This window comes from Kogia breviceps, chromosome 8, assembly GCF_026419965.1.
Source record: "Kogia breviceps isolate mKogBre1 chromosome 8, mKogBre1 haplotype 1, whole genome shotgun sequence".
NCBI classification, from domain to species: domain Eukaryota; kingdom Metazoa; phylum Chordata; class Mammalia; order Artiodactyla; family Physeteridae; genus Kogia; species Kogia breviceps.
In genome coordinates this window covers 19,571,867-19,598,385 of record NC_081317.1, presented here as the reverse complement: position 1 = coordinate 19,598,385, position 26,519 = coordinate 19,571,867, and the positions used below count along the sequence as shown (strand labels likewise).

At 49.0% G+C, this 26,519-nt stretch overlaps 1 protein-coding gene across 3 annotated transcripts in view; it reads left to right on the top strand.

Moving 5' to 3' along the window:
• COL27A1 (collagen type XXVII alpha 1 chain) overlaps positions 1 to 21,176 on the top strand; it is a 144,575-nt gene extending 123,399 nt beyond the window's left edge. The window contains exons 49-61 of one of the 3 annotated variants that reach the window (XM_059071692.2): positions 551 to 658; positions 4,485 to 4,538; positions 5,037 to 5,099; positions 5,483 to 5,536; positions 5,678 to 5,713; positions 5,835 to 5,852; positions 6,085 to 6,120; positions 6,405 to 6,431; positions 9,151 to 9,216; positions 10,101 to 10,269; positions 11,366 to 11,475; positions 17,891 to 18,109; positions 19,158 to 21,176. In XM_059071692.2, coding sequence (XP_058927675.1) covers positions 551 to 658; positions 4,485 to 4,538; positions 5,037 to 5,099; positions 5,483 to 5,536; positions 5,678 to 5,713; positions 5,835 to 5,852; positions 6,085 to 6,120; positions 6,405 to 6,431; positions 9,151 to 9,216; positions 10,101 to 10,269; positions 11,366 to 11,475; positions 17,891 to 18,109; positions 19,158 to 19,304 — 1,107 coding nt within the window. In that variant the 3' untranslated portion in view covers positions 19,305 to 21,176. Of the gene's footprint in view, positions 1 to 550; positions 659 to 4,484; positions 4,539 to 5,036; positions 5,100 to 5,482; positions 5,537 to 5,677; positions 5,714 to 5,834; positions 5,853 to 6,084; positions 6,121 to 6,404; positions 6,432 to 6,584; positions 6,666 to 9,150; positions 9,217 to 10,100; positions 10,270 to 11,365; positions 11,476 to 17,890; positions 18,110 to 19,157 lie in introns of those variants that run through there. The other 2 variants (XM_067040897.1, XM_067040898.1) reach the window with 2 other exon arrangements.
• Positions 21,177 to 26,519: the final 5,343 nt, after the last annotated feature.

Below are 26,519 nucleotides of genomic sequence, written 5' to 3'. Positions count from 1 at the left end.
GAGACCCTCCAAGGCATCTTTTTAGAAAGTTTCCTTGAGTGGTGGCGGAGGCAGCCAGGAGTCAGTCTGAGCCCAGGGCTAGACACTGAAGGGAAACTTGAGACGGATGAATCAGACGGGGTTCTCGCCCTCTCTGAGCTTGAGGTTTAGTTGGAGAGAGGTTGGAACCCTCCGTAAAGACATCTGGCAGAGGGAGAGATGGCCTTGGCCTGTGGAGGATTTAAGTGAGCAAAAGAAGGGACAGTGTGCATGGAAGTGTGGGGGTGGGGACTGCATGGTCTGTTGGGAAGAAACAATGAAGAGGAGAGGCCTGTGGGAGAGTGGACGGAAGGTGGCGCTTGAATGCCAGGGTAAGAAAAGAGACTTTCCCCTTAAGGAGGCTGAAGTTTTGAGCACCCCTCCGCTACCCCCAGGCCTATGCCTGTTGCCCCAGCACCCGGAGATGTTCACTGACCCTGTGGAATGGCTGTTCTGGCTCTCCAACTGCGCCTCCCCTCTCCTCGAGCCATTTTCTCCCTTTTAATTGGTCATCTTGGTGTATTTCTTTAAGGGTGAAAGTGGGTTACTTGGGCAGCTGGGTCCCCCTGGCAAACGAGGGACAGAAGGCGGAACGGGGCTTCCTGGGAACCAGGGGGAGCCTGGATCCAAAGGCCAGCCGGTGAGTGAGCCCCAGGGAACACATGTGTTCACACACACAGACCCAGAAGCCACCTTCCTGCTCTGTGACGAGGGCTGACCCATACCCTCTGTGTGCACAGATACCATCTGCCTCCCCTGCGCATGGCGTTGGGGATGGAAAAAAGCTGAGAAATGAGATATGAGCGGTCCCTTCAGAATGAGGAGAGGTGATCCCAACCGGAACTCTAAATAGCCTTCAACAGCCTTGTATCTATTCGAGAAATTGAACCTATAGTTTAAAAACTTCCCACAAAGGCTCAGATGACTTCACTGGTAAATTCTAGTAATTGTTTATGGAAGAAAAAAATACCAATTCTGCATAAACTCCTCCAGAAAATTGAAGAGGAGAAATATTTCCCAACACATTCTATGAGGTTAGCATTACCTTGATGTCAATGCCAGATGAGGACATTACAAGAAAAGAAAACTACAGACCAATATACCTCATAACTATAGATACAAAAATTGTCAATACAATTTTAGAAAAATGAATCTAAGAATACATTAAAAGGATTGTACATCAAGATCAAGTGAGGGTTATCCCAGGAATGCAAGGATGGTATAACATTTGAAAGTAAATCAATGTAATTCACCATATTAACAAGCGAAAAAAGAAAACCCAATTAATCATCTCATTAGGTGCAAGGAAAGTAATTGATAAAATCCAGCTCCATTTCTGATAAAAATTCTCAACAAACTTGGTAGACCAAGGAACTTTCTCAACTTGATAAAGGGCATCCGTGAAAAATCTATATTTAACATCATACTTATTAGTGAATGACTGGGACTTCCCTGGTGGTGCAGTGGATAAGACTCCACACTCCCAACGCAGGGGGCCTGGGTTTGATCCCTGGTCAGGGAACTAGATCCCACATGCGTGCCGCAGCTAAGAGTTCACATGCTACAACTAAGGAGCCAACATGCCTCAACTAAGGAGCCGGCAATCAGCAACTAAGGAGCCTGCCTTCCACAACTAAGACCCAACCCAACTGAAAAAAAAAAATAGTGAATGACTGAATTCCTTCTCCCAAAGAGCAGAAACAAGTCAAAGATATCTATTCTCACTACTTCTATTCAACGTTGTATTGGCAGTTCTAGCCAATGCAGTAAGGCAAGAAAAATAAAAGACATTCATATCAAAAAGGAAGACGTTGGGCTTCCCTGATGGCGCAGTGGTTGAGAGTCCGCCTGCTGATTCAGGGCACATGGGTTCGTGCCCTGGTCCAGGAAGATCCCACATGCTGCGGAGCTGCTAGGCCCGTGAGCTATGACGCTGAGCCTGCACGTCCGGAGCCTGTGCTCCCCAACGGGAGAGGCCACAACAGTGAGAGGCCCGCATACCGCAAAAAAAAAGGAAGACGTGAAACTTTTCATCTGTAGACAAAATGGTTGTCTATGTAGAAAACCCAATAGAATCTACAATAAAGCTACTAGAATAAGGGAGTTTTAGCAAGATAGCAGGACACCAGCTCAATATACTCAAATGACTTGTATATGCTAGCAAGAAGCAATCAGAATTTGAAATCTAAAGAGCAATACTATTTACAATAGCATAAAAATATGAAATACTTAGAGATACACATGACAATAGGCATATAAGACATGTACACTGAAAAACTATAAAGCATTGTTGAGATAAATTGAGGAAGATGTAAATAAATGGAGATATTTACTGTGTTTATTGGTCAAAAGACTCAATATTGTTAAGATGTCAATTTTCCTCAAGTTGGTCTATAGATTCAACACAATCCCAATCAAAATCCCATCAGGTTTTTCTTGTAGAAAATAACAAGCTGCTTCTAAAATTCATTTGGAAATGCAAAAGACCTAGAATAACCAAAACAACTTGGAAAAAGAACAAAGTTGAAGGACTAACGGTAGTTGATTTCAAGACTTACAAAGCTACAGGAATCAAGAAGGTATGGTATTGCCATAAATATACTAATAGATCAAAGGAACAGAAAAAAGAGTCCAGAAATGTATTCATTCATACGCAGACAACTGATCTTTGACATAGGTGCAAAAGTAATTCAGTGGATACAGAATAGTGTTTTCCAGCAACGGCTCCAGAACAATTGGATACTTCATACTGTGTACAAAAATTAACTCAACATGGATCATACACCTAAAAATAAAACCAAAAGGGCTAAAACTTCTACAAGAAAGTGTAAAAGAAAATCTTTGAGACCTTGGATTATAAAATGATTTCTTAGAAATGACACCAAAAGCATGATGCATAAAAGAAAATCTGATAAATTGGACATCATTGAAATTTAAAACTTTTGCTTCTCAAAAGGACACTGTTGGGGCTTCCCTGGTGGCGCAGTGGTTGAGAATCCGCCTGCCGATGCAGGGGTCACGGGTTCGTGCCCTGGTCCAGGAAGATCCCACATGCCGCGGAGCAACTAAGCCCGTGAGCCATGGCCGCTGGGCCTGCGCGTCCGGAGCCTGTGCTCCGCAACGGGAGAGGCCACAGCAGTGAGAGGCCCGCATACCACAAAAAAAAAAAAAAAAAAAAAAAAAAAAAAGACACTGTTAAGAGAATGAAAAGATAAGCCACATACTAGGAGAAAGTGCAAAGCATATGTCTCGTAAAGGATTTGTAGCCAGAATATATAAAGAACTCTCAAAACTCAATAGTAAGAAAATAAGCAGCCCAATTTTAAAAATTAGACAAAAGGTTTGAGTAGACACTTCCAAGAAGCTATACAGATGGCAAATAAGCACATGAAAAGATCAATATCATTAGTCATTAGGCAAATGCTCATTGTAACCACAATGAGATGCTACTGCACACCTTTGAATTTGAATGGAGAAAATTTTTAAAGACTGATCATCCTGATCCTTGGCAAGGATGTGGAGCAATGGGAACTCTCATACTCTGCTAATAGGAGTGTAAAATTGTACAACCGCCTTGGAAAACAGTTGAGCAGTTTCTTTAAAAGTTAAGCAACATGGGCTTCCCTGGTGGTGCAGTGGTTGAGAATCTGCCTGCCAATGCAGAGGACACGCACGATCCCTGGTCCTGGGAGATCCCACGTGTCATGGAGCAGCTAAGCCCGTGCACCACAACTACTGTAGCCACGCGCCTAGAGCCCGTGCTCCACAACGAGAGAAGCCACCGCAGTGAGAAGCCCGCACGCTGCAACGAAGAGTAGCCCCCGCTCCGCTGCAACTAGAGAAAGCCCACAGACAGCAACGAAGACCCAACACAGCCAAAAATAAATTTTAAAAAAAAAGTTAAGCAACAACGAACCATATAACGCAGGCCTCTGGAATTGTACACCTTATCTGAATCTAGCACACTCCACAACGTCTGTGTGACTTTGAGCAAGTTCCTGCCCTCTCTGAGTCTTTATTTCCCGGTCTGTGAATAGGCACATTGTGTCTCCCCAGGCTGATGTGGGAGCACACGTGCATGGTGGTGCATGCAAAGTGCCTGGCACATAGCAGGCCCTCAGTTTTTAGGGGTTACTTTGAGGGGCCCATTCCTCAATAGAGCCTTTGGGATGGGTTGGGAAGTCTACAGGTCCTTCCACTGTCTTCCTTGAAGACCTGGGACAGGCGATCCTGAGTGTTCTAGAGCATCCCCTGTGGAAGCCCTGAGCTGGCCTCCACTTTCCCATTTGACAGAGGGCACAGGCTCCTGCCCCGCTGGAGTCCAGGCTGACCTAGTGTCTGGTTTGTGAGCCATTCACACTCATCTGATCGCTTCGAGGTGTAGTGGCTGATATCCCTGCAGGAAGGCAGGCCCAGGGGTCCTGCATGACTGGCCAGGCACCCTTCTCATCCTGTTCTCCCCACAGGGTGACTCTGGTGAGATGGGATTCCCAGGAATGGCTGGCCTCTTCGGACCCAAGGTACAGATTCCCATTCTACACTGTTCCTCTTGGGGTCCTATCCATCCACCTACTTGTTCATTTATTCCCTCAACAAATATTTCTTGAGCATTTGCAACGTGGGCTGGAACACAGCCAGGGTCTAGCATGAACGCCTGTCTCCCAGCACTCACATTCCAGCAGACCTGGGTTCTAAACCCAGCCCCACACTTCACCTGCTCTGTGCCTCAAGCAAGTTACTCAGTCTCTCCAAGCCTCAGTTTTCTCATCTATAAAATGGGTATAGTAACAGCAAAGGGTTGTTACAATTAAGACCAGAGACCTACACCATTTAGCACCAAGCCAGCACTCTGGCACCTGCTGAATAATTGTGCACATTTGTTCCTCTTCCTGGAGCCTCTCAGGTAAGGCGTCTCTTGACAGGGAGGGCAAAGGTTGGCCAGACCTCGGGTGGCAGAGCACTGGAGCCCTTGCCCAGTGGCCGCCCAGACACAGCAGCCCTCCCCCTGCCTTCCACAGGGCCCCCCAGGAGACATCGGCTTCAAAGGCATCCAGGGCCCTCGGGGGCCTCCTGGCTTGATGGTGAGTCCTCTCCCTGTCTATCCCAGCAGGGACAGTTATCCGAGGCCCAAGGCTAGCCAGCCATCAGCCAGGTGGCCACCACTCCTCCTGCTCCTTCAGCATGGAGCCCCTCTGTCCACAGTCTTCACTCCTGTTTCCGTACCTTTGCTCATGCCGTTCCTCCCAGCTGGGCTGCCATCCTTTCCCTGCTCCCCCACCGTCCACTGGTGGCCCCCCCCACAGGGCACATAGGACAGGCTCAGGAGACGCATGACCTGGCCCCCTTGAGGAGGTCTCCCTTCCATCCCCTTGGGACACTCAGGCTGCCCTCTACCCTCCTGTCCCTGTGACTGTATTCCCCAGGCCCTGGGCCAAGGACACACAAGCTTTTCTCTCTCCTTTAGGGGAAGGAAGGCATCATTGGACCCCTAGGAATCCTGGGACCTTCAGGACGCCAGGTATGTGCAGCGGGCTGGCCAGGAAGACCGCTGGGGCAAGACTGTCTCTGTGACCCAGGGCCAGTCTGAACCTCAGTTTCCCCATCTGGGAAGTGGGGCTTCCCCTCTGAGCCCTTCTCACTGGGCCATGGTTTATTGCAGGGTCCGAAGGGCGACAAAGGCAGGCGAGGGGACTTGGTGAGTGGATGGGCAGGGGACAGTAGGGCAGGGGGTACGGTGGGGTTGGGCTGGGGCAGGGGGCGGGCATGGCTCAGCCCGGTCGTCTAACCCTTTCTCCCTGTTTCTGCCCCCCCTCTAGGGATTGCAAGGTCCGAGGGTGAGTGGGCTGGGGTATGAGGGCTGGGGGGACAGGGGAGTGGGAGGGACGGGCCCTCTGGGTTCCCCTGCCCATGACCAGGCATGTCCTTGGGCACGTTTTTCCCTGTGGGCCTCAATCTGTACCTGGGCCACCATCGTGCCCGGGTCTCAGGTCTGCCGGAGGAGGCCTGGGCTGGGTTGGGGGATGAGAGGCCTTTGACCAGGGCCTCATTGTTCTCCTCTTCCTCCAGGGTCCTCCCGGTCCCAGAGGGCAGCCTGGCCCACCGGTAGGTAGCTGTGTGCTCGGTACCCCTTGAACTGCAGGGCAGCAGGTGGGGTTCCTTTGAATGAGACCCAAGGCTGTGCTGGCAGCCTTCACAGGACTGGCCCTGACTTCACAGGCCAGGCCAGGCCTCCGGGACAGTGTGGCACAGCCCTGGTAGGGCCAGCCAGGCAGAGACCAGCATGGTGGGTTCTCTCACGCCCCGACAGCCCCTCCCGTCTCCCGACGGCCCCCGGAACTGCAGCACCCGGTCCCCATCAAATACAGACCCAGCCTCTTCTTTTGCAGGGTCCTCCAGGGAGCCCTATTCACTTCGTAAGTTGGAGAACGTTCTCTGTTGCCTGCTTGGGGTAAGGCCTGGGGGGTGGTGTCGGGGGCAGGCGGCAGCAGTGGACCCCTCTCTGGCCTGGGTGGCCCTAAACTGCTCACGTCCTTTTGTCGCTCCATACTGGGTGCTGGACCCTGAAGCAGCAGAAAGAGCCCTGGGCCGAGAGGCAGGATACCCAGCTTTTAGTCAGAATGCACCCCTGACTATGAACCCAGGAAGACCTCCCACCGCTGGCTCCGGGGTCCTGTTGGTACAGTGTGCAGATCCGCTGACAACTCTTTAAGGTTCTGGTACCGATTCCAACCTGTGTGTGTTGGGAAGGGGGGTTCCCCGCCCCAACAAGCAATGTTGGGGACACCAGCTGGGTGTCCTACAATCCACCTCAATCCTGACACTACCTGGAGTTAGCATCAGATTCCACAGGTGGAGGGCTCAGTCCTACAAGATTGCTGCTGGCTCCCCCATCCCCCAATCCCCACGTCCCTCACGCTCCCCCCCGCCGCCCCCCTTCAGGTTTGCCAGTGGCAAATCCAGGTGTCACCTGTGCTTCTGGCCACCTGGCTGTAAACCAGAGGTTCCCACCGTGCCCTCCTCGGGTTCTGTTAATTTGCTAGAGCGGCTCACAGAACTCATGGAAACATTATGCTTATGAGATTGTTTGGTTTGTTATAAAAGGCTGTCACTGAGGAACAGCCCGTTGGAAGATGTGTGTAGGGCAAGCCACGGGGAAGGGGCACGAGCTTCCCTGTTCTCCCCGAATCTCCGTGTGTTCACCAACCTGGAAGCCCTCTGAACCCAGTCCTTTGGGGATTTTGTGCAGGCTTCATTACACAGACATGATTGATTAAGTCATTGACCACTGGTGATGGACTCAACCTCCAGCCCCCTCTCCCCTCCTTGGAGACTGTGGGCCTTAACTGAAAGTTCCAACCCTCTGATCACACGGTTGGTTCCACCAACCACCAGCCCCCACCCTTAGGTTACTTATGAGCAGTCCAAAAGTCACCTCATTAACATAGCAAAAGATACCCTATTCCAGAAGATTCCAGGGCTTTTAGGAGCTCTGTGCCAGGAACGGGATTGAAGACTAAATATATATTTCTTATTATAAATCATAATATCACAGAGTCCTTCCAGCTCAGATTCTGAGTCCAAAGAGGGTCGGGCAAGTTTGCAGGTCAGGCCCCTGTGTTCCTTCCTGGTGGGTACCCTGGCCTGTATGAAAGCATGGCCCCCTCCCAAGCCCTCTGACAATTCCATCTCCATTTTACCACGGTGGTGATGGACAGTTAGAAGCAGGCCCTGACAGCGTTTCCGGGAGCAGCCAAGGGGAAGGACTGAATAGAGGAGGAGCCCTTGGGCCGTGAGCTGCTCAGAACCCCTGTTCTCCCCTCTTGCTGTCCATCCGTCTGCCTCGTCCACAAAAATGGAATGACAGCCCTGGCCTCTCCCTCTACACCTTTCCTTCTTCATTCAGTAACGAAGCCAGCTAGGGAGAAGTGAAGAGATCTGAGAAAAACGTTTTCCCTCTGAAAAACTGGGAAATGAGAGGGTTTTGAGTTTTTTTGAATAATAACTAATATATTCAGTGCTTGCTATATGCCAGACAGCATTAGAAGTGCTTTTCACGTATTAACTCATTTATTCCTCTCAACAGTTCTGAGAGAGTTTTATTGTCATGCCCATTATCAGGATGAGACAACTGAGGCAAAGAGAGGTTAAGCAACTTGCCCAGATTGTGCAGTTAGTAAGTAGCAAGGCTGGGATTTGAACTGGAGAAGTACCTCCAGAGTCCTGGCCCCAGACCCCAATCCTGCGCTTTACTCACTGTCAGATTCTCCCCCTCACTATTTTCATGACAAGACCATGGCTATGTTTCTGGCAAGCCCAGTGCCAGGGATGGAGCTACAAGTGTATGTGAGACAATTACAGTGCAAGCCAAAGGGGAGACACGGGGACTGTGGGAATGTAGAGAAAGGGGTCCACACCCAGCCTGGGGGCAGAAACATCAGGAAAGAGTTCCCATGGCAGCTGGCATCTATAGGATGAGTGTAGGGCAGGATTTCTCAGCTGCAGCACTGTTGACATTTGGAACCAGATGATTCTTTGCTATGAGTGATTGTCCTGTGTGTTGTAGGATGTTTAGCAGCATCCTGACCTCCACCCACTACAGGCCAGTAGCATCCCCTCCTCCAGTTGTGACAGCCTCTAAAGTCTCGAGATATTTGCCAAATGTCCACTGGGGGCAGCATCTCCCCTGGATGAGTACCACTGGAATAGTAAATGGAATATGGTGGAGGGAGGGAAGAGGAAGTGGGAGCAGCATGTGCAAAGGCCCAGTGGTTAGATAGAGCATGGTACTTAGGAACTTAGAAGTACAATAGTGTGTCTGGTGCACGGAGCACATGTGGGAGAGAGAAGAGAGGCAGGGCCAGAGACCGCAGCACTCAGTCCAGGTCTTATAACCATGCTGAGGAGTTTGGACTTAATCCTGAGGGTGTTGGAGCACTATGGAAGTGCCTGGAGGAAGGGAGCGGAAGGGCCTGTTTGCAAGGTGAAGAAGGACAGAGTTCCACCGAAGGCATGCTGTTGGCCACGATCCCGCCGGGGGAAGGTGGGGTGGGAGGGCTCTTGCTCAGACCCTGGAGCGCCCACTTGGTGGGTGTGTGGAGACCAGGAGATACACCCTGTCTTCTCCCTGCACAGCAACAAGATGACCTTGGGGCAGCTTTCCAGACGTGGATGGATGCTAGTGGAGCACTGAGAGCAGAGGTACCACCAGGGGCCCTGCCCACATGGGGTCCCTTCCTGGGCGAAACGGAAATGATGGCCCATGTGTGGTCAGTGCCCTCCACGTGGCCCGCACTGAGTGATTCATGGCCAGAGCAGGGGCCAGAAACGGGCCTGAGCCCTTTCTCTTTCCTCCAGAGCCCTTTCCTCCTGAGTCAGTCAGGAAGAGATGCTCACCCGGGTCCAGGGCCCACAGCAGCTTCTGTGGTTCAGTTCCACAACCCGCCAGGAGCAGGAAGCTCATTGTCAGTCCACAGGCTCTGCTAAGACCCTGGCCGGTGATCAAGTCAGCCCCAGGATATGAGGCTGAGCAAGGCCTCAGGTGTCCTCTAGTCAAGCCCTGTCAGGAGTGCCCTTTGCTGCTTTGCTTCCTTCCCACGATGGGGAACTCACTACCTCCCAGCTCAGACCTTCAGACGTTTCCATTTGTGCCCTGAGCAGGATGCTGGGGAGAGGTGATGCGAGGTGACTCTCTCAGGGCTCATGATCCAGGCGGAAAGGCAGATGGAAAGGCCCGTTATCTTCTTTCTGTTCTGGGTGGTCAGTGGAAAGTCCTTCACCAACCCCTTCCCTAGGTATTCAGGACCACTCCCTGACTCCTCACTCACGGGGACCTTCCTGTTCCGCACAGGAACCAGGCTGACCCTCTACTCCTCTCAAGCCTCCAGGCCCTCCTGGCAGACCTGCCCCCACCCGTCCCTGGTCCCCAGTTTCTTTATTTGTTAAGTGGAGGGAGACCCAAGTGTGCCCCCTGCTGGGAACTCGGATGTCTCCTCAGTAGCAAGAACTTGGGGCCGTGGAGGCTCGGACCTTCAGCCAGGCCAGGACCTCAAGAGGCCGATGGCCGCCCTCTCTCCCCACGACAGGGTTACAGCCATCCGGACCGGCTGGTGCTGGACCAGGGAGGGGAGATCTTTAAAACCTTACACTACCTCAGCAACCTCATCCAGAGCATTAAGACGCCCCTGGGCACCAAAGAGAATCCCGCCCGGGTCTGCCGGGACCTCATGGACTGTGAACGGAAGATGGTGGATGGTACGAGGGCCTGCGGGGTCTCAAGCGAGGGCCTCCTGCCCCAGGGGTGGGGCAGGGTGGGGCAGGGGGTTCCTGGAGCAGCTGGGGGGATGGTGCGTTAGAGTCTCCACTCCACTGGGCCAAGTTTCTGTCCTCGGGGAGGCAGTCATTTATTCACTCAACAGACAGTCACGGAGCCCCACGATGGGCCAAGGGCTTGTGCTTCCTGGGGTGTGGGGATATAGTGGGAAACACAGAGGAGGGGTCCCACCCTTCCAGGGCCCACAGATCCGCAAGCTGTCCCATTTCCGTGCAATGGGACAAGAGCTGTGGCAGAAGAAGCCCCCAGGGCCAGGAGGGGACCCCATCATAGCTTCCCTGCAGAGCCAGGATTCCCCCTTTCTGTCCGCACCTCATCCAAGTCTCTTCTCTCTCTGTGAGCTGATGTGGTGCCGTTGAAGGACCACAGCTTTGGAGGCAGAGACCGGAGTTCAAAGGTCAGCCCTGCCTCTGACCAGCTCTGTGAGCTGGGCGAGCCACCCTTCTCTCTGCTGAGCAAGAAGGTGGACAAGTGGCCGGCTGTCCTACTCTTTCAGCTCTGGGGCCTTTGGCTCCCTTGGAAACCCAAAGGGGAAACCAAGTGCCAGCAGAGGTGCCTGGTTGATGGAGTGGAAGCCCTGACTCCCACCAAGCTCTAGGAGGATTACTAGCCTTGACGGCAAAACCATTCAATTAAACGATCCCTAAATCCCTTGGGCAAGTGACTCAGCCTCTCTCAGCCTCAGTTGTCCCCTCTGTAAAATGGACGCTATCCAATAGCGACATAGGCAAGGGCTCCACCACGTGGCCTCTCCGGGGACTCTGCCAGCTGTGAGCTCTACCCAGAGGGTTTCCTTCCATCTCTGCGGCTCATAGAATCCCTTTTCTGCTCACCCTCCCTGACTTCATGTCCAACTGGGGCTCAGCGGGTCACAGGGTGTGGGGTCCACCTGCAGAACCAAGCCCCGGGTTCCTCCCCACATATATATATATATATATATATATATATATATATATATATATATATATATATATATATATATATATATATACCACCCCCATCCCACGCTGCCTGCAGGTATCTACTGGGTGGATCCAAACCTTGGCTGCTCGTCCGACACCATCGAAGTCTCCTGCAACTTCACACATGGTGGACAGACGTGTCTCAAGCCCATCACGGCCTCCAAGGTACCCATCTGCTCCCCAGCCCCCACTGGATGACCCTCTCTACACCTCCCTGCCCCCTGCCCTGGACCACAGCCCACCCAGGTTTGGGACTGAGCCTTGACTATCTTGCTACATGGCCTTGAGAAAGTCATCTCCTCTTTCTGAATCCCAGTTCCTCATCTGTACATTGGAGATGAATTGTTCAAAATCCATGGTTTCCAAACCCTGCTGAGTTGTGTGATGCTAATGGTTCTTTCTTCAAATAGAACTTTCTGCCTAATATCTAAAATGGCGGAGTTAGCCAAGCTGGCCTGGCTTGGACAGCCATGACCATCAGCACAAAATAAATCAGTGTGACGCTCACCTGGGATATGTGTTCCGGGGTTGTATACGCAAATATGTAACTCATGTTTGGTGCCCTCTTACCATGTGCCAGTCTCTGGGCTGAGAATTTTCTCTGTACCGTCACCCCCATTTCTATTAACGATAACCGTAGAAAAACTAATTTGTTTGCAAATTAAGTCTAGTTTCAATAAATTTGATTATTTACATAAGTACAGCAAGAAGAGTGATTGACAACATAGGCTCTAACAGGCTGATTTTTCTAAGGGGCTTTATTGGCTTCATAAAGTGAACCTTAGTTCCTTAACTGATCTGGTTTATGTCTCCCTCAAATATGACATTCCATTCATAGCCTTGGTGATAACCAGTATGTCCAGCTGTGTCCTGTTACAAGGAGAGTAGATTCTCACTGAACTTATGCAAATAATTATACTGCCATGAGAATACTCACCAAGAGCTTCTGAATTCTAGAAGGATCAGCAATTGTTTCATCTTTGTTCACAAAGGTGTACTTCACCAAATGGCTGTAATTCATTGACAGCTTAAGAGAAATGTTTTCCTTAAATGTGGAAACAGATTAAAGAACTGCCAATGTTTCCAAAAAAGTCATAAAAAGTTATAATCATCCTCATCAGTTCATTCAGTTCTATGTAATTGATCCTTGATCTTGATCTTTTGTTAGAAGTTTCATGAATCCAGTTTTTCCTTAGAGTTCTATAAATTCTTACCCATTCAATGGTAAAAAGTTATCAGAAAAAAAAATTAAATAAATAATAAAAAATAAAATAAAAGTTATCAGAAACCTGTACTTGTCAGAGTCCTTCATGAATCTCCTTGAAGACGAAGCACTTTTGCAAAGGCATCGGAGTAAAACAATAATTATAAATGATAAAAGATTGGCAAAACAATGACATTTAAAAATGCCTATGGTTAAAGATCTGATGGGAGTTCATTATGATGCAGTTGACAAGGAAATTTGGTTATTTCTGTGACACACAACATTTTAAGATGATAGCTGGAGTTATAGATGGATAACATAACATATAAGACTTTTAGGAATTTCATTTTATTTCCGGAACACCACATTTATAACATATACCATTCAAGGATATCCATAAAGAAGGTGTATTTCTTTTTTTAATGTATATAAATTTATTTATTTATTTTTGGCTGTGTTGGGTCTTCGTTTCTGTGCGGGGGCTTTCTCTAGTTGTGGCAAGTGGGGGCCACTCTTCATCGCGGTGCGCGGGCCTCTCACTGTCACGGCCTCTCTTGTTGCGGAGCACAGGCTCCAGACGCGCAGGCTCAGTAGTTGTGGCGCACGGGCCCAGTTGCTCCGCGGCATGTGGGATCTTCCCAGACCAGGGCTCGAACCCGTGTCCCCTGCATTGGCAGGCGGATTCTCAACCACTGCGCCACCAGGGAAGCCCAAGAAGGTGTATTTCTTATTTGACAATGTTTCCCATGTGATTTAACATATCAAATAAGCCTAATTAGTTTAATGTTTCTCTTTTTATAAGGAAAGAGATGGATCTTTTGAGATGTTCCAATGATCCTCTGGAAAACCCCAGTTACTTCCAAGTCAAAAAGTCTTCATTTAGAGCTTGATTTGGGGAAGTCTGTCAAAAATATCAAAGGTTTTGGACACTTGACTAAATAGAATCACAGATCATTATGAAAAAATGCTCAATTATCTACTTAGCCAAAGTGACAAAAGATTTTAAAAGCAAATACAGATGGTTACATAGTTGTGAGAAAACTTAGTTCTTTTGATATTGGGAAGACTGTGTCTTCTATGTAACTAAAGACGTCATTAAGGCAACATGAAGCAAAGGAAATTGTTTTGATAAAACACAAAATCTTTGCTTTCTAGCCAGATTACTTAAAAGGTAAAGAAAAACTTTTCATAATCTCTTAACAGGAGCAGACCAATACTCCAAGAGAACTTTGTCATTATAGCAGATGAAGAAAATTACATAAGTACATTATTGATATTAAAGCTTATTTTTTTAAAAAAACTCTTATAATAACAGTTCAATTTTAGCCAACTTGACCACACAAGGTAAAATTCTTTTTCTCTCTCCTGACAATATGCTTATACTACCTACAAAATCTTCATTGGACAGTAGACAAAGTCAGCCATCATCCCAAGCTATTTTCTTTTGTAATAGAGATAACATGGATTTATTTGACTAGTAAACCCTGGAAAAGTTGTTTATATGCAGTATATTTAATGCTGATAACTATGAAGACATACCTATTTTAATTCAAACAAACTTAGACTGGCTTTTATTTACCAAAAATTATCCCAGATCATGTGAACTGGAAAAACATTTGGATTAGTTTCTATATTTCTGAGTGTTAGGAATACCTAATTCATAAGTGCTTATTTTTAAGCCAGTTAAACAGAGCTCTTTCACAAATTAATTTTGGCAATACCATTCAGAGGTAGAGAGAAAGAAAAATATCGCATATACATCCAGAGACTTACATAAACACACAGAGACACTGAGGTGCTATAGCTTCCACTCCAAAATTTTAGCCATGAATCAGGTACAACAATATAAAACTTACTACTTTATAACTAACATTTGACTCCAAATTGTGTCTGACAGGCAGAACAAAGTTACCTGCTCCAGTGGCTAATGCTTTTTACTAGTATTTGTGGAGATGACTTTTAAGATGTGTATTTGTTCTTGGCAAGTAATATTAAGGAGGCTGTGGACTCGATTTTGAGTAAGAGAGCTTTTATAGCAGTTTGTATTTTAAGAGGCCTCTTCCCCCCTCATTTTTTTTCTTCAGCCTCAGGCAATTGTGGGTAGAGTTTTAGTTACCTCCTGGGGTGTTTCCATTTCAAAGATTTAATCTTCAAGGGACAGAGAAAAAAAATGTAAATTTTCTTCCAGGAGTTTTAGTGCCTTTTGTATGGTTTTGGCAGTTCCAATAAAATGTTGTAGTACCACCCTATAATTAGGGGAGTGTGCTATAAAAATAATTCTCTGCCCATCAGCAGAACTAGCATCTTGGCAGTCATGGTAACAACAACAAAATAATAATAATAATAATAATTCTTTGGGTCAAATGGGGCCTCTTCAGAGTTGAAAATGAAGAGGGGTCATTTAGATCACCACAACCATGGAAACGGTAAACCCACTGGACCATATGCCAACTTTGCGCAGCAGGAGATGGGCCTCATCTTAATGTTTTCCATTCACTGTGAGCCTTAGCAGTGATCACTGTGATGGAAAGATGCGACCGTGCCAGGAATAAACATCCAGAAAGAGTAAGGGCCCTGGTAGAATATCAGTGGCTCTCTGGGCCTTTGCCTTCCCTGATCCCTCTTCCTCATCCTAGATGCCTGGATAATCCCGTCAACTGTTCCCCTGGCAGCAGGGCCGCCTTATAAGGTGTGTTTCTTAGTGCTGCCGAGGGGAAAGCCGAGGGGGCTGAGGAAACAAGCATATATCCTGGATGGATCTTTAAAAAAATGATGGATTTTAGGGTCTTAAGAGGTATTGGCCAGTTGTTGAATTTTGGCAGCCTTGAGTAACAATTGAGAGCCTGTAACAAACAAACAAAAATCCCAAAATAGCCAATTAGTTCCTCTCTCTCCTTCCTGCTACATAAAATATTTAAGAAAAATTTGAATTTCAGTTAAGGTATAGTTTTTTATCTCAGTTTCTACTTCCCGATTTTCTCCTGTTATCTTAAACTGACGTCTTGTTACTGGAAAATTTTGGATGGTATCACTGTGAACCGTCCTCATAGCTCGCTGCTTTCCTTCCCAGGGTGTTCCAAGAGACCTCTCTGGAACTGAGGTCTGCTTGCACTAGCATGATATGCACGGGGTCTTTGGGAAAAGCCCTTAGGCCTCTAGTGTCATACCAGAGCCTTGGCATGTTGGTATACCCCCAGGATGCTTCCATGGGGTTTTGCATTTATCAAGGAGCTGGTGCACCTCTTCAGGGATCTTAGGAGGTGCCGGCATCGGATTTTTAGGCCATTTATATTTTCCCAATAATTTTTTTTTAACATCTTTGTTTTGTTTTTTTGCGGTACTCGGGCTTCTCACCGCCGTGGCCTCTCCTGTCGCGGAGCACAGGCTCCGGACGCGCAGGCCCAGCAGCCAAGGCTCACGGGCCCAGCCGCTCCGCAGCATGTGGGATCCTCCTGCACCGGGGCACGAACCCGTGCCGCCCCGCATGGGCAGGCGGACTCCCAACCACTGCGCCACCAGGGAAGAAGCCCTTTAACATCTTTATTGGAGTATAATTGCTTTACAATGGTGTGTTATCTTCTGCTGTATAACAAAGCGAATCATACAACCTCATATCTCCTCCCTCTTGCGTCACCCTCCCACCCTCCCTATCCCACCCCTCTAGGTGGTCACTGCTCATTAATTTTTTTTAGTAACATCACACCAGGGATGGGACCCATAATATCCCATTGGGTCAGGGATGAAGAATGACAGTAATGAGTGAAGTTTTGACACAGAAACCATAGATCTCTGTTGTGTTTTCCTTCTGGAGGTCCACTGGTTTCCAGCTGCGAGGCTATTTCACTCTTCTGGATTATGACATGTGGTCCAGGCACGACCACCAACTCAGTGGTCATAGGTGGAGGTCTCCTATCCTCCTCACCTACAGGAATATTTCCCTCGTGCCTTCAACCGAGAACCTTTCCTTGGGCAGTGACTTAGCCTTGTGGTCCAGTTCACTTTCCTTAACTCTTCCCTTGAGGCATGGAGGACCCTTACGCACATTAATAGTCAACTAAGGCCTTTATAATTAGTGGTCTCAGTGGCTAGTTAGAGCCTATGGCCTTGATCACACTGCTCTGGGGAGATCATTGGATTATCATGGTGGCCGTGACTTTTTGGATTGGATGCCACAGCAATATGCAAAAGCACTTAGCAGTGAGACAGACCGCCCAGCAAGCAGTGCTCCTTCCCCAGATGGTGATACCCACCTGAGTTAGGTGGTTAGTAAGCAAGTTGCAGGTAAAGGGCATCCCATCCGTTGATTGCAAGGGCGGTCGTGCAGTCCTGCCAACTACACCAATCATTGTGTGCTGGTCTCAGCCTATAAATAACCAGTGTTGTGGCTGGACCAGCCCTTGCAGTTCTTATTACGATTGCAAGATGCCTTTCAGCAATGATCATCAGGAAACTTGGCAAAACTAAAGTTTTATTATTTACAGGATGTGGAAATTGCACAGCCCACCTGGGGCCACACTGCAAGGTCATGGGGAGAGAGAGAGAGCACGTGGGCCTGGGGTTCTGCTTTTATTGGGGTGGGGGGGGTGTTAGGGTTTTGCAGGCTCATTCTTTAGTGGTGAATTTTAAATATAAGGGCCAGAATTTAAAGCATGGGGAGAGAAAAAACAAGTAGCCCAAATGGTCAGTTATTGAAATCAATCCAGAGCTCTAAAACAAAGGAGCCTCAGTGCCTGGAGGTGGCCTGGCTCTTTATCTAGTCCTGTGGCTGGCAAGGTATTTATTTGAGATAGTCTGTCTTTGAAGTGGATGCCTCTTTGAATGGATGCCTCAGCAATCAAAGCTTAAGTCAGGCACTTGCACCACAAAAAAAAGAGAAAACCCAACTGTCAGGACTTACTGTACAACCACTTAAGCCTGAAACCCTGTCCTATTGTTTGTTGTCAGGTCTGCCTTTTCCAGCTGCCTCACCCTACCCACCTGCAGCTTGGGACTTAGAAACATGGGGAAGGCACTTCTCATTTCCTCTGCCCTCTAAGAGCCTCTCCCTCTTGGGCAAGATCCTCTTCCTCTGTGAGCCTCGGTATCCCAGCTCAGCTCCAGAGACCCCTCCCATACAGTGCATTAGGGCCCTCGCATTTCTGGCTGGAATCAGGCAGACCTCAGTTCTTTCCCTTCCTTGTTACTCCTTAGCTGTGGGACTGGCTCACACAGAGCTCAGTTTTTCTGTCTTTCGAGTGAGTACAGCTCTGGGAGCATGGCTGGGAATTGCTTACCAGGAAAGGGCTTATCCCTGGACCTTCCAGAGGAAGGTAAGGAATTCTAAGAGCTGTGGGCAGCCCAGCCCGACCCTGCCTCACTGCTGTATCTCCTCCACAGGTGGAGTTTGCCATTAGCCGGGTCCAGATGAATTTTCTGCACCTGCTGAGCTCTGAGGTGACACAGCAAATCACCATCCACTGCCTTAACATGACCGTGTGGCAGGAGGGCACCAGGCAGACCCCAGCTAAGCAGGCTGTGCGCTTCCGGGCCTGGAACGGGCAGATCTTTGAAGCCGGGGGTCAGTTCAGGCCGGAAGTGTCAATGGATGGCTGCAAGGTAAGTCTTGGGGCCCCTTACAGGCCCCTCATGCATAGACAGGTAGAAAAACATGTTCTTTTTCTTTTTCTTTTTTTTTTTTTTTTTGCGGTACGCGGGCCTCTCACTGTCGTGGCCTCTCCCGTTGCGGAGCACAGGCTCCAGACGCGCAGGCTCAGCGGCCACGGCTCACGGGCCCAGCCGCTCCGCGGCATGTGGGATCTTCCAGGACCGGGGCACGAACCCGTGTCCCCTGCATCGGCAGGCGGACTCTCAACCACTGCACCACCAGGGAAGCCCCGTGTTCTTATATAGTAACAATTTTATACTATAGTATATTAGTATGATACATATAATGTTTATCTTTGAGTTTGATAAAATTGCTTTTTTTCACTTTTCTCCCTGGGAAACTTCTGAGGGAAGGTCTGGACTGGTAAAAATTCTGCCCGCTGGTAGATGCTGTGCTTATTCACAAGGCTGCTTATAGAAAGATGTATCTCTACTCTTCTCTCTGCCCCTGCCCTGCCCGGCTAATTTCTTCTCTTAACATTCTGGTTGTTTTCAGAGGCCTAAAACAGGGTGGGTTGTAGGGGAAGAGGGAGACAGAAAGTCATCCAAAAAACCAGTTTCACAAAATTAGACAAAACCAGTAATGCACAGTGTTACTGAGGATGAGGGGAAACCAACACTCTCACACAAAGCTATTTGGAAAAATTAAAACTAAATAGGTAGAGGCTTTCAGAACAGCAGCTACATGTATATTTCCAATATATATCCAAAGCCTTACAAATGTACCTAGCCTTGGATCCCGCAAATCTTGCTTCTAGAATTTGTTCTAGGGAAATAATGAAGAATGTGCACAAAAGTTTAGCTACAGTGATACTCATGACAGCTTTTCTTTTAAGAATCAAAAGAGCAGAAGCAATCTAAATGGACAAATACAGGTCACTGAAGCAGTGAAATGCCACGTGGACATTAAAACTTGTGAAGAAAGACGAAGGGGAAATGCACTTGATATATGATAAGGACTATGATGGATGTACGTGTCCCCTTTCCCCTCTACCCGCAGGTCCAGGATGGCCGCTGGCATCAGACGCTCTTCACCTTCCGGACCCAGGACCCCCAGCAGCTGCCCATTGTCAGCGTGGACAACCTCCCTCCCGCCTCATCAGGGAAGCAGTACCGCCTCGAAGTCGGACCTGCATGCTTCCTCTGACCTCTGACCTCCTGGCTCCTCTCAGCCTCGTGGGGGAGGGAAGAGGAGGAGGAGGCAAAGGGAGGGTACCTAGGGGCAGGTGGGCCCCTAGGAGAGGCAGCTCACCTGCCCAAGGATCCTTGAGCAGACCCCAGCTGTTGTCTGCCCAGTAGAAGAGGCTGAGGGGTAAGCAGGGCACGGGGTATCCTTGGGAACGACTGATCCCAGCTCAGCCCCAAAGACCAACCAAAGAGCCAGCCAGAGCAAGCTGGGCCCACAACCCGCCTGAGCCCCGTGGCCTGTCTCCCAGCTCTGCGGCCACCCCCTTCCCTGCCCAGCTTCCTTCCCAAAGAGCCCCACGTTCCAGCCAGCTTGAGGGAAGGGGGCATCTCGTCAGCTGGTCCCTGCCAGGGAGCTTTGATGTGCAATATTAGAGAGGAGACATGAAAAAAGGAGAAAAGGAAAGAAAGAAGTATATATATTTTATTTAAACAAACACAAAGAAGGTGCGTTACTATTTTTTTTTTTTTCACCTGGGAAAGAGGTGAGAAGGTGAGAGAGAGCAGCCAGGGGGTGGGAAGTGATGGATGCCGAGAGGGAGAGGTGAGATCCTCGGGGCTGGGGGTGCCCACGTCTGCTACCTCCCACTGTGAAATCGCTGGTGCTCACAATTGTCTCGTAGTGTATGTGATTTTTTTAAGGAAAAAAAAAAACCTATTTAAGATTCTGAAGGTGCTACCAGTTTTGCTACAGACTTTGAAGAAACATTTGGATGTAGGGTATCATCCACGTTTTTCTCTCTCCTCCAAATGACAAAGTTTGGGGAATTTAAAAAATTTTCCTAGCATCACCTTTGTGCTCATTGCATAATCTGTTAAGGAGGGGGCGAGGGGAAGAAGGTAAAAGGAAAAAAAACAAAAAGCAAAGCAAAAAAACAAAACCAAAAAGCAACCAGAAACAGAAGTCGAAAAGATTTACCTTTTAACTTATGGACTTTGAAATGTTTGTCCTCTTAAGGCAGGGGGAGGCCTGAGGATGAAGGATTTTAGCTTGGCCTTTCTTGGTCCTGGAGGGAAGTTAGGCTTGTCTTGGAGGGTATGAATCTAGACCGGAGAGTCCTGACCTTGCAGCTTTGACCTTGAAGAAACCAGTTAGGAGAACGGCACTGGGTCAGGGCTGGCCTTGGAGGTGGCATGTAAATATGGACCCATCTCATGAGGAAGCCACAGACCATCCCCTAAGGTCCTCCCTTCCTGGAGCTTGTCCTGCCAAGATGCAGTCTGTCACTCTTGCTTTTTCATCGTCATTCAATTCTGTAGAAACCCAGCGCCATTAGCTCCAAGTATAAATGTGGGCTGAGGAGAAAGGCTTATTACGGAAATCTCCGAGTTCAGCGTGGCAGGGCTCTTCAGGGTAATCTGAATTGTCCTGCCTCAGCAAACCAGTCAGCGTCCAGGCTGGATTTTGAGGTCATTTTAACTATGGAATTATTTTTGTAGAAGGGGAAATTTTATGTGAAAAATCTATTTGTGTCTTTTTTTTTCTAAAGTGTCTCTTTGGGAATTGGATTCCATTTTCACTATTTAATACCTCACTCCGGCCCACCCTCCCCTCCCCTCCCCCACACTTCCTGTCTCCCTCCCCCACCCTGCCCGCCTGCACGCTCCCTGGAAGTGTGTTTTCGTAGCAGCTTGGGCCTCATCTCAGCGCTCGGTCTCCCCAGCCACCAGTCTCCACCTGGCCTCTGTCCTGGTGTCTGTCTTGTTCTCGGATTTCTCTACTGTCCTCGTTCATGTCTCTGTCCACGTGTCAATGTGTTAAAACCCAGGTGGGTTCCATTTCTCCTTTTCCCTTCTGGATTTTTAATAAATATTTAAAACTGAGGCAATGGAATGACACATCCGTGGCCGTGTGCTTCTTTGAAAAGGCCGGAGGGAAGTTTATGGCAGGGCTGAGGGCGTCAGGGGAAGAGGCTTAGAGAATGCCCTGTTTACGCTGCTCCCCCCAAAGGATGGGGGAGGAAGAGGTAAAACGCCTTGTGGGGGGGGGCCTAAAAGTGAGGGAGTGGGTCCCGTGGGGTCCCATTGGCCGCTGTCCACAAACCTGGTGGCTTAAAACATCAGAAGGGCCTTCTCTCCCAGTTCTGGAGGCTGGAAGTGTGCTGTAGACTAGAAATCCAAGTGTTGGCAGGGCCACGATCCCTCCGATACCTCTAGGAGAGGTTCCTTACTCTGTCCCGAGGCGCCAGGCGGTCCCTGGCTAGCATGGCAGCACCTCAGTCTCGGCCACCGTAGTCACCTGACGTTCTCCCTGTGTGTCTCTAATCCCATCTATTTTTTTTTTTTTTTTTTTTTGCGGTACGCGGTCCTCTCACTGTTGTGGCCTCTCCCGTTGCGGAGCACAGGCTCCGGACGCGCAGGCTCAGCGGCCACGGCCCACGGGCCCAGCCGCTCCGCGGCACGTGGGATCCTCCCGGACCGGGGCACGAACCCGCGTCCCCTGCATCGGCAGGCGGACTCTCAACCACTGCACCACCAGGGAAGCCCTAATCCCATCTATTTTTAAGGACACCAGTCATATTGGATGAGGGCCCATACCCTAATGACCTCATCTTAACTGGATTACACCTGCAGAGACCCTATTTCCAAATAAGGCTGCCTTCACAGGTAATGGGGAAGCATATCTCTTGGGAGGACACAATTCAACCAATAACACACAGGGAGGAGGTATACTGAGGTTAACATGAGAGCCTCTTTTTTTTTTTTTTTTTTTTTTTAAACGTGGTAAAATACACATAACATAAAACTGACCGTTAATGACATTTAGTACCTTCACGATGGTGGGCAACCATCACCACTGTCTACTTCCAGAACATTTTCATCATTTCAAAAGGAAACTCCATACCCATGCAGCCATCGCTCCCTATTTCCACCTGCTCATACCCCTGGAAAACCACTAACCTGCCTTCTGTCGATGGCTTTGCCTACTATGGATATTTCATATAAATGGAAGCATACAATATATGACCTTTTGTGAATGACTGCTTTCATTTAGCATAATGTTTTCAAGATGCATCCTTGTAGCATGGATCAGTACTGCATTCTTTTTTATGGCTGAGTAGTATTTCATTGTATGGATAAACCAGACCTTGTTTATTCATTCTTCCATTGATGACATGTGGGTTGTTTCCATCTTTTGGTGACTAAGGATAGTGCTTCAATAGGAACAATTCTTACCTGTGAGATTCTTGAAAGAGGCCCCAACAATACCTGCTTTGGAAGAAGTGAGTGAGAATCTGGGAGGCAGAGTTAACCAGAGTTAGTGAATAAATATACAAGACGCCCAGATAAATTTGAATTTTGGATAAATAATAAATATGTTTTTAGCATAAGTATGTCCCATTCAATATTTGGGACATACTTACACCTGCTGGACCTGAAACCCATATCTCCTGACTCTTGCTTCAGAGTACTTTCTTCCTTAGCTTGTTCCTCCTCCCCTGGGACGTTGGAGAAATCAGAACTTTTCCACCCTTCTCATCTAAGAGAAAGAACAAATCACGAGCAGTTGGGCCACGTTTTAAAAACGTGTTGCCGGGGCTTCCCTGGTGGCGCAGTGGTTGAGAATCCGCCTGCCGATGCAGGGGACACGGGTTCGTGCCCCGGTCCGGGAAGATCCCACATGCCGCGGAGCGGCTGGGCCCGTGAGCCATGGCCGCTGAGCCTGCGCGTCCGGAGCCTGTGCTCCGCAAAGGGAGAGACCACAACAGTGGGAGGCCCGCCTACCACAAAAAAAAAAAAAAAACGTGTTGCCGGGCCTCCCTGGTGGCGCAGTGGTTAAGAATCCGCCTGCCAGTGCGGGGGACACGGGTTTGAGCCCTGATCCGGGAAGATCCCACATGCCGCGGAGCAACTAAGCCCGTGCGCCACGACTACTGAGCCTGTGCTCTAGAGCCCGCGAGCCACAGCTACTGAAGCCCGCGCACCTAGAGCCCGTGCTCCACAGCAAGAGAAGCCACCACAATGAGAAGCCCGCGCCCCACAACGAAGAGTAGCCCCCGCTCGCCGCAACTGGAGAAAGCCCGCGCGCAGCAACGAAGACCCAACGCGGCCAAAAAATTAATTAATTAATTAAAAAAAAAAAAAACACAACTAGCTGTAAGTTTCTAGGTCATCAGTCCACAGGCAGCTGGGTCTTTTCTACCCTCCCCACCCTGACACCTACCCCAGACAGTGAGCCCTGGGAGCCGCTGCCCTGCGGTGGCTCCACACTTCCATCCATGGAGCCCAGGATTCATGGTCTGGAAGAGCTTGGAGACTCCCATGCCTCCAAGTCCACCCTCCTGTTTTGACAAAGGTAGCAACTGAAGTCCACCGAAATCCCCTTGGCGAGGCCAAGGCAAAGCTGTGATTCAACCTCAAGACTGCTGATGGCAGTGCCAGGGGTTCTCAGTGTGGCACCCCGGGATTAGCAGCGCAAGCAGCACCAAATTCTCGATCCCTTCCCAAACCGACTGAATCACGAACCCCGAGGGGCCCTGCAATCTGCGTTTTAGCAAGCCTCCCTGAAGATTCTAGTACAAGCTCAGGTCCCAAGAATCATGACCCTTTGCTATTTCCTTAATCTGGAAAATGACTTTCCGACACTGAAGAAAAAAAAACAACAACAACTTGGAAATGAGATGAGGGTGTTCTTTTCATTTCTTTGACTGACAGTTAATCAACAATGAAATTGAGGCAGCATGGCCCATTTCCTGAATCATTTCCTGAGGTCTGCCGGATACCATCACAGCCAAAGAGTTTACCCAGCTGTTCCATCAGGCTTCCCATTTTGCAGAGGGGAAAGGTCAATCACTTTAATGACTGTTTTCCCCATGGGAAGCTCTGTGAGGGAAGGAGATGTAGCTTGCTCTCTGCTGTAGCCACAGAGCACAGCATGTCGAAGGCACTCGATCTTGTGGAAGGACTCCCCGCAAGAACTCCCATTTTTAGTTCCTTGAGACGTGTTTATCAGCGGCACCTTCCTTTTGTCAAGCCATGTGTGGGCACTGGAGTTATGATGGATCTGAGAGCTTGTCCGAGGGGCTCTGAGTCTAGCAGAGGCAGCTAGAGAGGCTGGACCTTGTGTGGTTAAGGGTTAGGAAAGCGGGGAGCAGGAGGCCAAGTGCGGGGTTAGGGAAGCAAAGAGGGGGCACCATAGAGCCCAGTCTCAGCTTGGGGAGGATAGTCAGGAGGTGACACTATAACGGAACCCATACGATGTGTGTGTGTGTGTGTGTGTGTGAGCGCACGCCTCTGTGCGTGTAAGAGATTTATTGTAAAGAGTTAGCGCACATGGTTATGGTGACTGATGAGTTCCAAGATTTGCAGGGTGAACTGGCCAGCTCAAGAGCCAGGAGAGCGGATGCTGTAGTTCCAATGCAAAGGCTGGCAGGCTCAGGACCCAGGAAGGACCAATGTTTCAGTTCACGTCCAAAGGCAGGAAAAGACTGATACCCATCTCAAGCAGTCAGGCCAGAAGAATTCTCTTACTTGGCCTTTTGATTCTGTTCAGGCCCTCAGTAGATTAGCTGCAGCTCACCCACACGTGGGAGGGCGATCTGCTCTGCTCAGTCTACCCATTCAAATGTTAATCTCCTCCAAAACACCCTCACAGACACAGCCGGAATGTTGAGCCAGATATCTGGGTACCCCATGGCTCAGTTCAGTCAACATAAAATTAACCATCAGAAGCCAAGGCTGAGAGAGAACGAACAGAGGCTAGCCAGCTGGGGAAGTGCACTGGGAGGAGAGAGAAGAGCACCGGCCAAGGCCTGGAAGTAAAGGTAGCACCGCGTATCTGGGGAGCGGTAAGTAGTTCAAAGGGGTGCCACGGGGTCAGGGGAAGCCTGGAGTACTGGGCTGGGAATAGGACAAGCCACAGGTTTGCACAGAAGAGCAGGGTTTGCATGGGCCAGGTTAAGTCTGTGCTGTGATGGGGCACTGGAGTGGAGCTGTCCAGGGGCAGCTGGCTGAGCTGGGAGGACAGGAAAGAAGTCTGTGCACCATTCGGAGCTCTGGAGAGTCAGCAGCTTTGAAGACATGGAAGGTGAGAGAGTCAGGGAGAAGGGCCAGAGGGGAAGGAGAGGAGGGGCTATGTTAGAACCATGATGCTCTGCAGTCCGGTCAAGTCTCCGTTCCAGGAGGCCTCTGTGACCTGGCTGGGGAAGCCACTGAAGCTGGGCCAGCTCATTCCCAGCAAGGGTAAGTAGCAATTTGTCAGGGACGGAAGGCAGCTCTTCCCCAGCTGGCAGCCCCACAGTTCCCAATCTCCCGTTGCACAACCCAGTGTCCAGAAACAGCTACGGTGGACTTCCAGGGGGAAACCCCAGTCCTTTGTTCGCTCTGTCCACAGGGGATCAAGCCCCAGCCAGGGACAGTCACACCTCATGGTGACCAGCAGCCTGGTGCTGGGAAAGTGAGAGAGGGACGGGCAAGAAGGGGAGAGGCTGCCAGGTGGATTCTGGTCTCAGCTTCCCGACTGTGACATGGCCTTGAGTGGGTCATTCTCTCTCTCTGGGCCTCAGTTTTTCTTCCAGGAAAATGGGAGTGACATGCCCTTCCCTGCTTGTCAACCACAGACCAGGCCGTTGTTCCATAACAGTTGGATGAACCGGGTGAAATTGAATGATATTCAACTGCTTTCTGACCTATAAAATCCACAGTTTCACAGACTCATAGACATAGAGAACAGACTTCTGGTTGCCAAGGGGTCGGAGGGAGGGAGAGATACGGACTGGGAGTTTGGGGGGAGTAGATGCAAAATATTACATTTAGAATAGATAAACAACAAGGTCCTAATATATAGCACAGGGAACTATAGTCAATATCCTGTGATAAACCATAATGGAAAAGAATATTTAAAAAATGCCTGTACGTGTATAACTGAGTCAATTTGCTGCACAGCAGAGATGGGCACAACTTGTAAATCAACTTCAATAAAAATAAATAAATAAATCATTTAAAATCCACAGTTTCATATGGTTCAACCCTTAATAGCACCTTTCAAAATAATAGTGGCTGCAGTTTCTTGCACACTTTCTTTTCCATGAACCAGGAGCCGAGTTGAGTGTAATCCGTGTTCATCCCACGAACAACCTTCAGGGGCATGTTTTATCACCCTGGCTCTTCCGATGGGGGAACTAAAGTCCAAAGAGTTTACATAAGTTGCCCAAGATCACAAAACAGGATTTGAATT